Source organism: Trichosurus vulpecula, chromosome 4 (genome assembly GCF_011100635.1).
Source record: "Trichosurus vulpecula isolate mTriVul1 chromosome 4, mTriVul1.pri, whole genome shotgun sequence".
NCBI lineage: Eukaryota > Metazoa > Chordata > Mammalia > Diprotodontia > Phalangeridae > Trichosurus > Trichosurus vulpecula.
In genome coordinates this window covers 190318734-190331787 of record NC_050576.1, presented here as the reverse complement: position 1 = coordinate 190331787, position 13054 = coordinate 190318734, and the positions used below count along the sequence as shown (strand labels likewise).

Genomic DNA, 13054 nt, shown 5'->3' with positions numbered 1-13054 from the left:
AGAAGAAACTTGATTCCACAAACACTCATTAAGTGTATACTGTGTGCTTGGCACTGTGCTAGGATCTTGGCAATGGACAAAAAAACAGAAAAAGAGAAAGAAAGAGAGAAAGAAAGAAAGAAAGGAAGGAAGGAAGGAAGGAAGAAAGGAAGGGAGAAAGAGAGAGAAAGAAAGAAAGACAGAAAGAAAGAAAAAGAAACGTAGAAAGAAAGGAAGGAAGAAAGGAAGGAAGAAAGAAAGAAAAAGAAATGTAGAAAGAGAGTGAAAGAAAGAAAGGAAGGAAGACAGGAAGGAAGGAAAGAAGAAAGAAAGGAAGGAAGGAAGGGAGAGAAAAGGAAGAAGAAGGAAAAGAAAGAAAGAGGGAAGGAGGGAGGGAAGGAAGAATGGAAGGGAGGAAGGAGGAAAGAAGGAGGGAAGAAGGAAAGAAAGACAGGAAGGAGGGAAGGAAGAAAAAAGAAAGATTTTTTAAGAGAAAACGAATGAATATGCAAGCCAGCCTGGGTTCTACTCTCAGCTTGGCCACTGACTTACTGAATATCCTTGGGCAAATCATTTCTTCTCTCTGAGCTTTAGGTTCCTGATCAGTAAAATAAAGGGGCTGCATTATACAGCCTGGAAGGTCCCTTTCTCCTCTGACATTCTATATTCTTTGATTAGTAAAGGATTTAGAAGCAGCTGGGCAGCACAGTAGATAGAGGACTGGACGTGGTATCAAGAAGATCAAATCCTGCCTTAGACATTCATTAGCTGCGTGCTCCTTGGCAAGTCGCTTAACCTGTCAACCTTAGTTTCCCCTTATGTAAAATGGGAGTGATAATAATGGTATCCACCTCCTAAGGTGGTTGTATCAAATGAGACAGTATCATATAGTGCTTTGCAGATTTTAAAGTGCTGTATAAATGTTAGCTATTATGATGGTGAGGAGGAGGAAGAGGCTAAGGACGCTTAATAGGATCCATGACTTCTGGTTATTGGCACTCCCTCCCCTCATTGCAGATACCAGTCTCTCTATCCCTTCTCACACAGTGCCATGCTCTTTCAAATTTCATCATAAATTCTCCATAGAGAACCAGCCCAGTTAGAAATTCATGAGTTTCAGTACAGTGAAGAAAAGCCCCACTAAAGTCATCAGGACCCAGACAAGTTAAATGACATGTGTTAAGACAACGCAGCAAATCAGCCTGAACCTGACTCCCTGAGCTTTAAGTCTGGGGTTCTTACTCCCTATCTGAGACTAGTTCCCTTCTTCCGTGAGCCAGGACATGAATCCCGATGTCCTTGCTTCAAAAGGGCTGGGGGCAGAGCTCCAGGTGGGTGGCAGGGAGTGACCAGAAGGACCAATAGGCCTAGGGTGGGTGGACACAGAACATCTCACCCTTGGCTTCTCTCTCTCCAACACCTCCCCTCCAGCTTTCCTGCATCATGGCTTCCTCAAAGCTCCAAGACACCGAGGAGGTTTTTGGTAAGTGCTCTGGTACCCATCTCCCCATACTCCCACAATCTCAGGACTGACCTCTGGCTAATACCCTTTTTCCTTGCCCTCCTTACCCTGGAGGATTATAGAGACAAGAGTTAGGCTGTACATAATGTACACAGGGGTTCTGAACTCTATGATTGTCAGATCTTTCTTCCCCACACCCCATCAGACACATGCCTCCTTCCCCATACACAGAGCTTCCTCAGTATAATTTCCCACCCATATGACATACAGCCTCCTTAATGCACATTGAGGTCTATCATCAAACATGCCTACCCACATATGTGCATTCATCCCACCTCCACTTGCCACTATATTTATTGTCTGGAGAAAGGGACAAATGATGGGAGAGTTCCCACAGGGCAGCACTCCCAGCATGTACTGGGGGCAGCAACTGATGTTCCCACACTGGACTCAGAAGCTCAAAGGAAGAAAGGCAAAGGTGGGGGGTAGGAGAGGAGAGAGGCAGAGACTGCTGCGAGCAGGCTCCTGGGGCCTGGGTTTCTCCTGCATGAATCATGGATGAATTAAAATTAGAATCTCAGAGCTGGAAGGTACTTCCAAGACCATCATGTCCACCTGGTACCTGAAGATGAATGAGTCTGTTGCCTGGACATTAGAAAAAGATCTGAAGGGCTCGGCACAGGGATGTACTTAAGTGTCTACATATGTGTGCCTAGGATTTGTTTTATGTATACATACACATTTTTACTTATTCTCAGATACATGCTAACATGCACTATACTTAGGGTGGCGGGCAGGAATAAGCATGTCTATCGAGATTACTAGTGCCAGGTACTGTGGGCTAAGCACTTTACAAGGATCTCATTTGAGCTTACCCACCAGAATCCCTTCCACAGACTTCTCATTAGTTACCTCTCTTCCCCTACAGGATTTCCTTCTCTCTTTCCCCATTCTGGTACTTAGTATTTATGTGACCTTGGGTAATTCACTTCTCTTTGGTTCTCAGTTTCCTTCTCTGTAAAACGAAAGAGTTGGACTAGATGATCTCCAAGGTCCTTTCCTCTTCCCAATCACAGGGTCTATGATCTCTCTTGTTCCTTCCCAATGTCATCCCATCTCCACATCTCTAGGTTCTCCTCTCCCTCCCTCCCTCCCTTCCTTCCTTAATTCCTTTCTTCCTTCCTTCTTTTCTTCCTTCTTTTCTTCCTTCCTTCCTTCCTTCCTTCCTTCCTTCCTTCCTTCCTTCCTTCCTTCCTATCTTCCTTCCTTCTTTCCTTCCTTTCTTCCTTCCTTCCTCATTCATCTTTTCTGAAAAATCAAATGGCTGGAATTGCTGCTCCTGTACCCAGGGAAAAGTCAGAGAAAGGAATCCTTGGGCCCTTACTCTTCCTAGTAGGATGGAAGAGTGTATGTGAGTAAAAGGGAAAGTAGTCATCTCTGTATTTTTCTCCATCTCTGTCTTCTTCTGTCTCTGCCACTGTAGTTCTAATTCTTAAGCTCTCTCTGCTTTGGTCTCCCTCTCTCCCAGGCCCTACTTAGTCTCTCTCTTTCAACACCCAGAGTTTCTCTGCTTCCACATCTCCATTACCATCACTCTTTGACCTACTCAGGCAGCTGAGCCCAACCCTCTCTGTCCTCTTCTCTCTCTCAGTCTCACTCTCCCTCTCTCTCTCCCTCTTAGTCTGTCTCTCTCTCTCTCTCTCTCTCTCTCTCTCTCTCTCTCTCAATATTCATGAGCTTACACTGCCTGGGGCTGCCTTTCTCTGAAGAGCTGTTGCTTTATATCTCCTTTGCAGAAACAGAACTACTAGGTAGGCAGAGGAGCTGTCCTCACTAATTGGGCTAGGGGTTCTCCATGATGCCTCTTTCCCCTTCTTGATGGTTACCAAGGGTTGGAAGTGGCAGGGTGGGGGGTGGGGCAGCAGTCATGACAGCCTTTGAAGACTCACCCCTCCCCACCCCCACCCGCTGCTAACTGGAACTTCTATCTGCTGGAGTTAGGGTTAGATCTCTGGATCTGGAGCCAAGAAGAACTAGATCTGAATCTCCCTTGCACATTTCATTATTCTGAATATCAATTTCCCTATTTATAAAATGATGGGACTGGACCAGGTGATTTTTCAGCTCTAAATCTTTGACCCGATGACCTGGAGCTGAAGCCCTACAGCTCTGTAACTCATAATGCCCCATATGTGTTAGCCAGTATTGTTGTTTCTACCTGTTAAGTAATTTAGGATTTCAGTAATTTAGTAGCTATCTGGTTTTTCTCACATTTTTATAAGAAGATATTACTTATTATTACTATCAGTGTCATCTCTTATTTTATGAAAAAATAATTAACAACAAAACACAATAGCAACAGAAATAATACAATCATACTAACAAGCAGGGGCAGCTTTGCTAGGCTACCCAGCTCAGCTGCTAGCTCTGAGAGGCACTGGGGATTCGGGAAGAGTCAGAGAGAAAGGGATGGGTAGCCGTAAGATGCCAGTTCAAAGGGTCATAGATTTAGCACTGGACAGGACCTTAGAGGTTGTGGAATCCAGCTCTCTAATTTTACATATGAGGAAACTGAGGCTTAGGGAGTTTCAAATCCAGTTCTTCCTGATTCCAAGCCGGGGATGCTATCCCCTAGGCTCCTCTGAGTTGAAAGCCTTTGGGGTCCTGAGAGTAATCTGAATGTGTACGCATACCTGTGTCCATAGGTACAGAGGCAGAGATTGCTGAGAGCAGGCTCCTGGGGCCTGGTTTCTCCTGCATGGATCATGGATGAATTAAAATCAGAATCTCAGAGCTGGAAGGTACTTCTCAGGTAGCCCATGTCCCGATAGGGTGCTCACTCCTCTGATGTATACGTAAGCAGGTGCTATCTCTCTAGGGAGAGGGCTCTATGGAGGAATGGAGTCATTAAAAGGAGTATGAATACTCTATCACAGACTGCTGAGGGTAGAGATGTAAGAGACAAGGAGAAACATGTCACATGACTTGAAAGTCCATAGGTGCTAAGTGGGGCTATAAGCAAAAGGCTGTATACAGATTCATCTGTAAAGAGCAAAACTTTCAAAAAAAATTTTTTTTTGGTGGGAGGAAAAAAGATCCCTTCCTACTGTACCTGAGGAAACAGTGTAAACAGCTGTAGCCAAGGCAGATGGGGCTCAGTCTAGAGTCAACAGAATCCAGGTGACAGAGAATTCTGGGTGCGAGTGTACTGTCTCCATCTGTTTCTGGCTGTTCATTGACATGGCACAATCCCTACTGACCCGATAACAGCTCTGCTCTGTCTGTTTTGGTCTTCATCTCTCAATGCCTTTTTGTCAACCTGTGTCGGCTACGTCCATGTCTCTGGCCTTGACGCTCCAATGTCTGTCTTACTCTGTCTATGACACAGACCTGGACTCAGTGATCCCAGAGACAGTCAGACTGGACAGCAGCCTCCATAAGGCCCGGGCCCAGTTGCTGGCCAAGGGCAGGCGCCACCGGCCATCTCGCTCTCGGCTACGGGACAGTGCCAGCTCAGCTGAAGAGGGCGATGGCCCAGAAGGGCCAGGGGTCAAGGTCAGAGCTGCTTTTCCCCCTCCACAAACAAATATGTTAGAATACAACAAATGTGTACTAATATGTATGTATTCCTTGACTAGTACATAAGCTCTTTGATCACAGGAACTGTTTCATTTTGGTCTCTGTATCACTAGTGCCCAGCAAAGTGCTTAGTACATAGTAGGTGCTTTAAAAATACCTGCATGCAGAACGTTGTGCCGAGAATTGGAGAGGATACAAAATTGAAATAAGACATAGTCCTTGCCTTCAAAGAGTTTATAGTCTAATAGAGGGATGAGTCACCCATACAGAGAACTATATTACATGGTATCATGTAAGTATATTTAAGTTACAAATCAAAGTGTGTTCAGAGTGGGTAAAGTCCTGTAGAGGATGATCAGGGAAGCCTTCTTGGAGGAGGTGGCATTTGAGTTGAACTTTCAGAGATAAGAAGGATAATCCATATCAAATTGTTTTCCTCCTTAAGGATGGGGTGGAGGGAAAGAACAGAAAGAATTTGGAACTCAAATTTTAAAAAGCATGTTAAAATTGTTTTTACATGTAATGGGAAAAATTATAGATATATATGTATGTGTGTATATATTATATATGTATATTAAAGAGATAGGTAGGAAAAGAAAAGACAGCTAAGAATTCAACTTTAAACTCTAGAATAGGCAGCAAAGCATACTGCTGAGGATCACAAGGATCATAGCTCTAAAGCTGGAGGGGACCTAAGAGTCATCTAATTCAAGCCCCTCATTTTATGCATGAGGAAACTGAGGTCCAGGGTGGTTATGGGAATTATTTTGCTCAGATCATTCAAGTAATAAACATCAGAGGGATTTGAATCCACATCCTCTGACTCCAGAGCTAGTATTCTTTCCTCTGTAGGATAGTCTATGAGGCCTAGATTCAAATCCTGTCTGTAACATAGTATTATCTATGGGACCCTGTGCATGGGACTTAACCCCTTCCTAAGCACCCCTCTAAAACTACAAGTTACTAATGAGTTCGGATCTACAGGGATTTCCTTACACTGATGAAATCATAGATCCAGTCCAAGAACAAAACAAAACAAAACAAAAAACAACCAGAATTCACCAAAGAGAGAGGAGGGCCTGCCAGGAAATGACAGTGTGAAGAAGGGTTTGGAGGTCGAATTCAGGGGACACACTCGAGGGAAGCAGCTGGAGAAAAGATCTAGCACCTGGAGGGCAGCAGTATGAGGCTAGAATGGCAGAATCATGGATAATTGTGGAGGGTCTTAATGACAGGGGCTTGGCCTTTCCTTCATAGGTAACAAGACATACATGGCCCTGGGACCCCAGTGTCAATTCTCTCAACCTATTGGCTAATGCCTCCTAACCCCGCTCAGGGGACACTGGGGATCGAGCCCCATAGCCTTGAGCCGGGAGCTGAGATCTCATATAGGCCCTTCTCCACTTCCAGGGAACAGAGGGAGGGATTAACTGTCCCAGTTCTTGACTTCTAGTCTATGGGGTGTAAATGGACCCAGACTGCAGGGTTTGCAGCCCTTTTTTCGCTTCCTGGCCACCACCCCACCCTAAGGACCCAGGAATCCTAGGCTCCCAGCTAATCATTCCGGGACCGACAGGTAACGGATGGCTGTGGGAGCCCCCTCCACCGGCTGCGCTCGCCGCTTCACTCCGGCCCGGGGTCTCCCCCCGGGGGGCCCTTCACCCTGGAGCCCCCAGGGTTACGGCAGAGCCTGGACGAAGACGAACCACCGCCCTCACCCCGCACCCGCTACCGGCCCCTACACAATGCGGCCTCCCACGAGGCTCTCGCTGCTGCCTCCTCGTCGCCCCCACGCTCAGCGCCCAGCTCTGACAGCTCCCCCAGCTTTGTGCGAAGGCACCACCGCGCGGAGCCGCATAGCGAAGGTGAGAACGTACTACCCTCAGTTGAGTAACTGGTGTAGATGACCCGCCGGGCTGGGTGGGAACCTTTCTACCTGTCCCACAGTGGGCCCTACTGGCCACTCCTCGGTACTGCAAGCCAAAGATAACTCTCCTTCCCCCTTCCCTTGTCCTCCTCTGCCCTCATGAGTCCCTCCAGTCATGGCAGGGACCACAAGATAAGGAACTTCCTTTCTGTCCATAGGCATTTCCTAGCTTAGGTCAGAACTGCATTGTTATGTATAGGATAGTAGCAGGGGTGTGCTGGTCAATGTTTTAACAAATAGCTGTAGGACACACAAGTTTAATCTGCATTAATAACATTTTCTCCCAAACGTTCCTAAGACTAGACAATTAAAACAACAAATCAAACCCTAATTTGTAACATTTGCTGATTTCCAAGTCCTAAATGCTCACAATGAATTTAGCAATGGGGTCTCGGAACCCCATTCAGTTGATGCCAGCCCACCCTCAGGCAGTGGGAAAGGACAGTGAAGAAAGTTCATCCACCCACACACCCATCCATCCATCCAACCACCCACCTATCCATCCATCCATCCATCCATCCATCCATCCATCCACCCATCCACTCATCCACCCATCTATCCACCCATCCATCCATCCATTCATCCATTTGTTTTTCATTCAAACATTGATTAAGAACCTACTACATGCAGAGAACTGTACTAGGTACTGATGAAAGCACACTGGATTTGGGGCCAGAAGAATTTTGTTCTGTTATTTGCTAGTTGTGTGTCTTTAGGCAATCACTCTCTGGGTCTCAGTTTCTTAATTTGTAAAACAAACTTGATGGTCTCTAAGATCCCTTCCTATGATAAAGTAGAAAATGAAAATATATAAAATTCAGATGAGACACGGTTCTGCCTCCAGTGAATCTGGTAGGGAGGATGTGGGATAGGAGTTAAACTCTGGAGGTGTGTAAATTTTGTGGGAAAAGCTATACCCATTCCCTTGGATTCTTTTTTCTCTAATCTCCAAAGATGACAGCCGAGATGCCAGCCCCTCTGAACCTGCCAGTCCCACTACTGGCCTGGACAAGAAGACTCGTCGAAAATTTTTGGATCTGGGGTAAGGGGGTTTCCCAGGGATCTGAGGGTAGACTGACAGGCTATTGTCAGTCTTGGGGGGGACAGATTATGAAGGGAATGAAGGGACACAAACTTCTGAGGGTTCAATGCCGACATGTGTGGGTTTCTTATTCCCAGTCCCAAGGTGCCCAGGTATCACCTTGGCCAAAAGCATATCAGCTACATTTTCCTTGACTCTTCTCACAGGGTTACCCTGCGCAGGGCATCAACAGGAAAGAGCAGGAAGGAGAAAGGGAGTAATCGACTGTCCATGGGCAGCAGGTAACCCAATACCCAGCTGGTATTACTGGTCTGCCAGGGCTCTCTCTGGTGCCACAAAACCCATGCCTTTTGCACCAACCTAGAACTCTCTGTTTGGCATTGTTTCTCCACAGGGAGTCGGTGGAAGGCTCTGGCCGAACAGGTGGCTCCCCGTTCCTGCCCTTCTCCTGGTTCACAGACAGCAGCAAAGGTTCTGCTTCTTCTGGGAGCACTGCTTCCCCAGCCTGCTCCCCCAAGCATGAAGGCTTCAGTCCCAAGAAGTCAGCTTCTCAGGTTAGCATGGCTGTCCTTGGCACTCTTAATGCCCTTAGGACTTTCCTTTGTGCCTAAAGATCCCCCCACCTCCCCACCTTCAAAGTTTCTATGTTCTCCACTTGATTGTCTCTTTTTTTTGTAACCCATTACCCCAAAGCTCTGAGTTTCCACAGACTGGGTCCAATTTTGTGGCTGTCCTTTCAAATCATATTTTTTAGGCTCATGTTACCTCCAACCAGAGTTGCCTCTGGGAAATCTCAGAATAGAGCTCACCTATGGTTCATGTCGAACTCTTCACAATTCTTATTCAGGTACTCAAGGTAACAATGCATATTTCTGGCATAGGACAGCTTTTATTTTACTCCACAAAAAGTACAAGGAAAAAAACCCACCAAGGCATAAAGCACATAAAGGACTCAGAGTAACCCATAAACGATCATCAATACAATTCTTCTCATTCAGCAGTGAACTCCACCTTCTCCACAGCTCAATACAGTCCCCTAGACATATGGCATCCCCACTCAGGAAATCTAATATTCTTGTAGGTCCCACTTTAATTTCAAAGACCCATCTGGAATTATGGTACTCCTTGAGGGTTTGGGCTCCCCCAAAGGGACATATACTTAGCATCATAACATTGTGGGGAGTCTTACTTTTCTAGATATTCATACAGGCATCTAATTCTATGGCACCAGCCTGAGGGTTTGGATTTCTCATTTCTCTCCAACTCAAAGAAAAAGTATTTGGAGTTGCATTCCAAGAGACAACTTTCTATTTGGATCTGCACTGTACAAGCAACTAAGTTAATAGTAGAGGGCAAACACTATGTCTTTTCCTCTCCCATATCACAACTTAGTCCCACGCTGCTACATCCAACTACAGAGTAGTTAGATCTTCTGCTAGGTCCCCTTCTCTCTCTAGAAGGTTAGATCCCTGAACTCAAATTTGGGTTTGTGGGTCATGCAATCCCAAGTGATGGAGGTGCTCAGGACCTCCTCTTCTTTCTAGAAGGCTGTATTCTAGGATTTTCTTCTATTTCCAATGTACTGTCAGGGCCCAGGAGCTCTCCCTTCCCTTGGTAGAAAGGTTGGTTTCACTCCCCCCAAATCTCCCCTTCTCTCTCTATGATGTTGGGTTTCAGCAACTTTCTTCACAGATCACATAATTATCCTCCATAGCTGCCATCTTGGACTGAGATGTTCTGCCTCCACCTTTGCAAGGCTGGGGCCAGGAATTTGTTTCTAGGAACTCTTCTCTTGATCTCATGGGCAAGAACATAATGTAATTTCTACATGCCTCTGTCCCAAGGTGGACATTAGTGGTTTGGGTAGTATGACAAAATGGAGCACTAGCTCTGGAGACAGAGAACCTGGATTCAAATCCTCCTTCTGACACTACTTGGGTGACCTTGAGAAAGCCATAATCTTCCAGGGCTTCTATTCTCCCATCTGTAAAGTGAGTAGATGTCTCCTGAGATCTCTTCAAGCACTAGATCAATGACCCTATGACCATTCCACCACCCCCCACTCCCCAAGCATAAGTCTGATCTTAGCTTTGCTGACCTTTCTGGAAAAAGAAAAGGGTCAAAGAGAGCTGAGTTTTTGAAGAAGGTCCTCTTTTATAGGTCAGTAGAAAACATTGAGGGCAGCTAGTGGATAGAGGGCCTGGCTTGGAGTCAGGAAGACCTAAGTTCAAATACAGCCTCGGACACTTACTAGCTGTGTGACCCTGGGCAAGTCAATTAACCCTGTTTCCTTCAATTTCCTCATCTATAAAATGAACTGGAGAAGAAAATGGCAAACCATTCCAGTATCTTTGCCAAGAAAATCCTAAATGGGGTCATGAAGGGTCAGACATGCCTCAAACAACTGAACAACAACAAAACCAATGAATGGTTCCTTCTATGAAAATCTAAGTCAACCAACTGATTATCAATGTATCCACACTGAATTGAGGATGGCTCAAATGAGTATACCAACCCTCTTTTTAGGGATATGCAACTAAAACTCCAAACAAAGGCTCAACATCCTCCAAGTTCATTGGGGATCTCTAAAGATCAACCCCTGTATGTGAGAGTCCAATTTTACTACCACCTATTGCAAGAAGCCTTACTATACCCTCACTGTCCCAAGTCCACAGTACTCTCTTCGCTGCTGTGCTATAGCATTCCCCCATGCCCATTTATAACATCTTTCCACATCAAATGAGACAATTTACCTATTTTATAAACCTTGAGAGGGTCCAAACCTGAGGTTTCATTTGCATAGGAAACTCTTGCTACTAGCCTTGTCTGTCATCTCAAGAGAGCTCTTTAGAGCACTGAGAGGCTAAATAATTTGCCCAGGGTCATGAGTTGAGACTTGAACCTACTTCTTTATGTCCACTGTAGCATGTTGCCTCTGACCTTAAAGACTCTACAAATGTCAGTATCTATTGACAGCAGCAGCAGCAGCATTACTAGTATTATATCTCCCCCAACAGATCACAAGCTACTGGATAATGGAGACCATGTCTTATATTTCTATCCCCATTCTTTCTTGTACTTACTTTCATTCCTGTCTCCCTTTCCCCCTGACACACACCTCAAAAAAAATTCTTCAGCCCAGGATTTTCAGGCCCAGAAGGAGTGAAGTCCTCTGAAGGGCAGATGAGAGTAATGCAGGGAAACCTGCAGGCACCAATGTGAGTTCCCTCCCCGGACATTCCCCCCTCAGGAATCCACCCTGAGTGACGACGACTCCACACCCCCCAGCAGCAGCCCTAAGATACTGAGCAGCTCCCGACCAGACCCCAAGTGCTCCTACCCTTACCACACGCTATCCCAGTCCTCTGATGAGGTGAGTTCTAGTCATGGGCCCAGGGCATGGTGGAGGCAGAGGGTGTGGAGGCCCCATTTCTAGGTGGGAGCTGTCCATGGTCCTGAACATGGCTTCTAAACCGAGGAGGTATTATGGCCTAACCTGTGACCTGAAGATTATTACCCCATTCCCACCCCAAGAGTCTCTGGTACAAAATTTGGATGGGCAAAAAGGCCATGGTGGAATCATACCCCTTCCCTCATTTTCTTTCTCCTTCCCCACTACCCAGTTTCTAGATGAGCCACTTCCAACTGCCAACCACTGGACTAGTCAACAAGTGGGCCAGTGGCTAGAGAGTCTCAACTTGGATCAGTACACTGCTGAGTTTGCAGCTAGACAAGTGGATGGACAGCAGCTGTTGCAACTGGATGGGGGGAAATTGAAGGTTTGAGAGAGGAGGTATCCCTGTGTGGGTGGGCTTGGAGCTTCAAGACCTGTGGCCCCAGCTTAGGTCCTGGATTGACTGAACCTCCAGTGGAGGTCTTTAGTCTGAGACTCTCATCTCTCCTCATTCCATTTGTACTCTTCCCTATGGGGAAAGGGAAGGGTTCCAAGGCCCAATTTGGCACTGAGGAGTCTCTGAAGGCTGGGGACTAGTTGGGATAAGGAGAGTCTTCCCACTTAACTATCTAGTTGGTCCTGAGCAAGGTAGGATAGATCCTAGGCAGAGGTCTGAGCCTTGGCCTCCAGTTAAGGTCCTTCCTCTGGGTCAGTTATCCACAAAGTCCTGGATAGCTCTGGCCTGAGCCTCCATTCTCAGGTTGGAGGCAGGAGGAAATGGTGAGTTGGGGGGAAGAATGGCATATATTGACCTATGATCTCTGCCCAAGGAGTTTTTTTTAACTTGTGCTTTAAAATTTCCACCCAATTGCATGGGAGGGACAGGACTCTACATGCTTTTACTCCCCAGGATGGGGATGATGGAAAGGACTTTGAGATCTGCTGTTGGTAGGTGGGCCAGGAAATGCCAAGGGGAGTTGATAGTATTTGTGGGTAGAGTGGGACCAAAAATATTATATACAAGTCCTTTCCTATCCTCTCTCTGAATTTCTATAGCCAGAGTGGTGATCTCTCACCAAAGTTCCGGTGGGCAGAAAGAGAATTGAGCTGCATCAAGGTGGGCACAGGTTATACTTCAGAGAAGGCATAAGATTGAGGAAAGTTGAAGTTCTTCCTTATTCCCCCTTAAAAGAGTATCAGTGGGCCAAGCTGCCAGGTAAGGGGATGGCTAAAAATCTTTGCTGCCCCTCAAATGCATACTTTCCCTGAATTTCCTAGAGCTTGGGGCTCAGCAACTCCCATGACCGGGCACTGGTGAAACGGAAGCTAAAAGAATTGGTAGCAGCAGCTGAGAAGGAGAGAAAGGCTCAGGAGAAGGCTGAACGGCAGCGGGAGAAACAGAAGCGCAAAGAGGCTGAGGCTCGAAAAAGCTAAAGGCTCCCAGGCTAGGAGCACAGACCATGCATGACTCCCTGCCTGCTGGGGCAGGGGACCCCTCACACTCTACTTCCCCCAGCCCAGGGGGAGGGAGGAGGAATCACAGAACCTCTGGAAGAAAGGGGGAATGGAGGCATGAAAGCTTGGACCAGCCCCAAAGTCCCACTCCATAGGGGCACACATTCCCATCCACACCCCTCCCAGTACCCCTGTCCAAACCCCAAGAAGGGACCC

The 13054-nt window shown here is 46.5% G+C and overlaps 1 protein-coding gene across 1 annotated transcript in view; it reads left to right on the top strand.

Annotated features, from left to right (window-relative positions):
* Positions 1-1410: 1410 nt before the first annotated feature.
* The window catches only part of SAMD14 (sterile alpha motif domain containing 14), an 11698-nt gene continuing 54 nt past the window's right edge, over positions 1411-13054 (top strand). Inside the window, exons 1-9 of the mRNA XM_036755113.1 lie at positions 1411-1462; positions 4830-4996; positions 6597-6885; positions 7902-7989; positions 8196-8270; positions 8384-8543; positions 11240-11362; positions 11613-11768; positions 12662-13054. The exon at positions 12662-13054 is cut by the window's right edge and continues 54 nt beyond it. Coding sequence (XP_036611008.1) covers positions 1423-1462; positions 4830-4996; positions 6597-6885; positions 7902-7989; positions 8196-8270; positions 8384-8543; positions 11240-11362; positions 11613-11768; positions 12662-12817 — 1254 coding nt within the window. The 5' untranslated portion in view covers positions 1411-1422 and the 3' untranslated portion in view covers positions 12818-13054. The remainder of the gene's footprint in view (positions 1463-4829; positions 4997-6596; positions 6886-7901; positions 7990-8195; positions 8271-8383; positions 8544-11239; positions 11363-11612; positions 11769-12661) is intronic.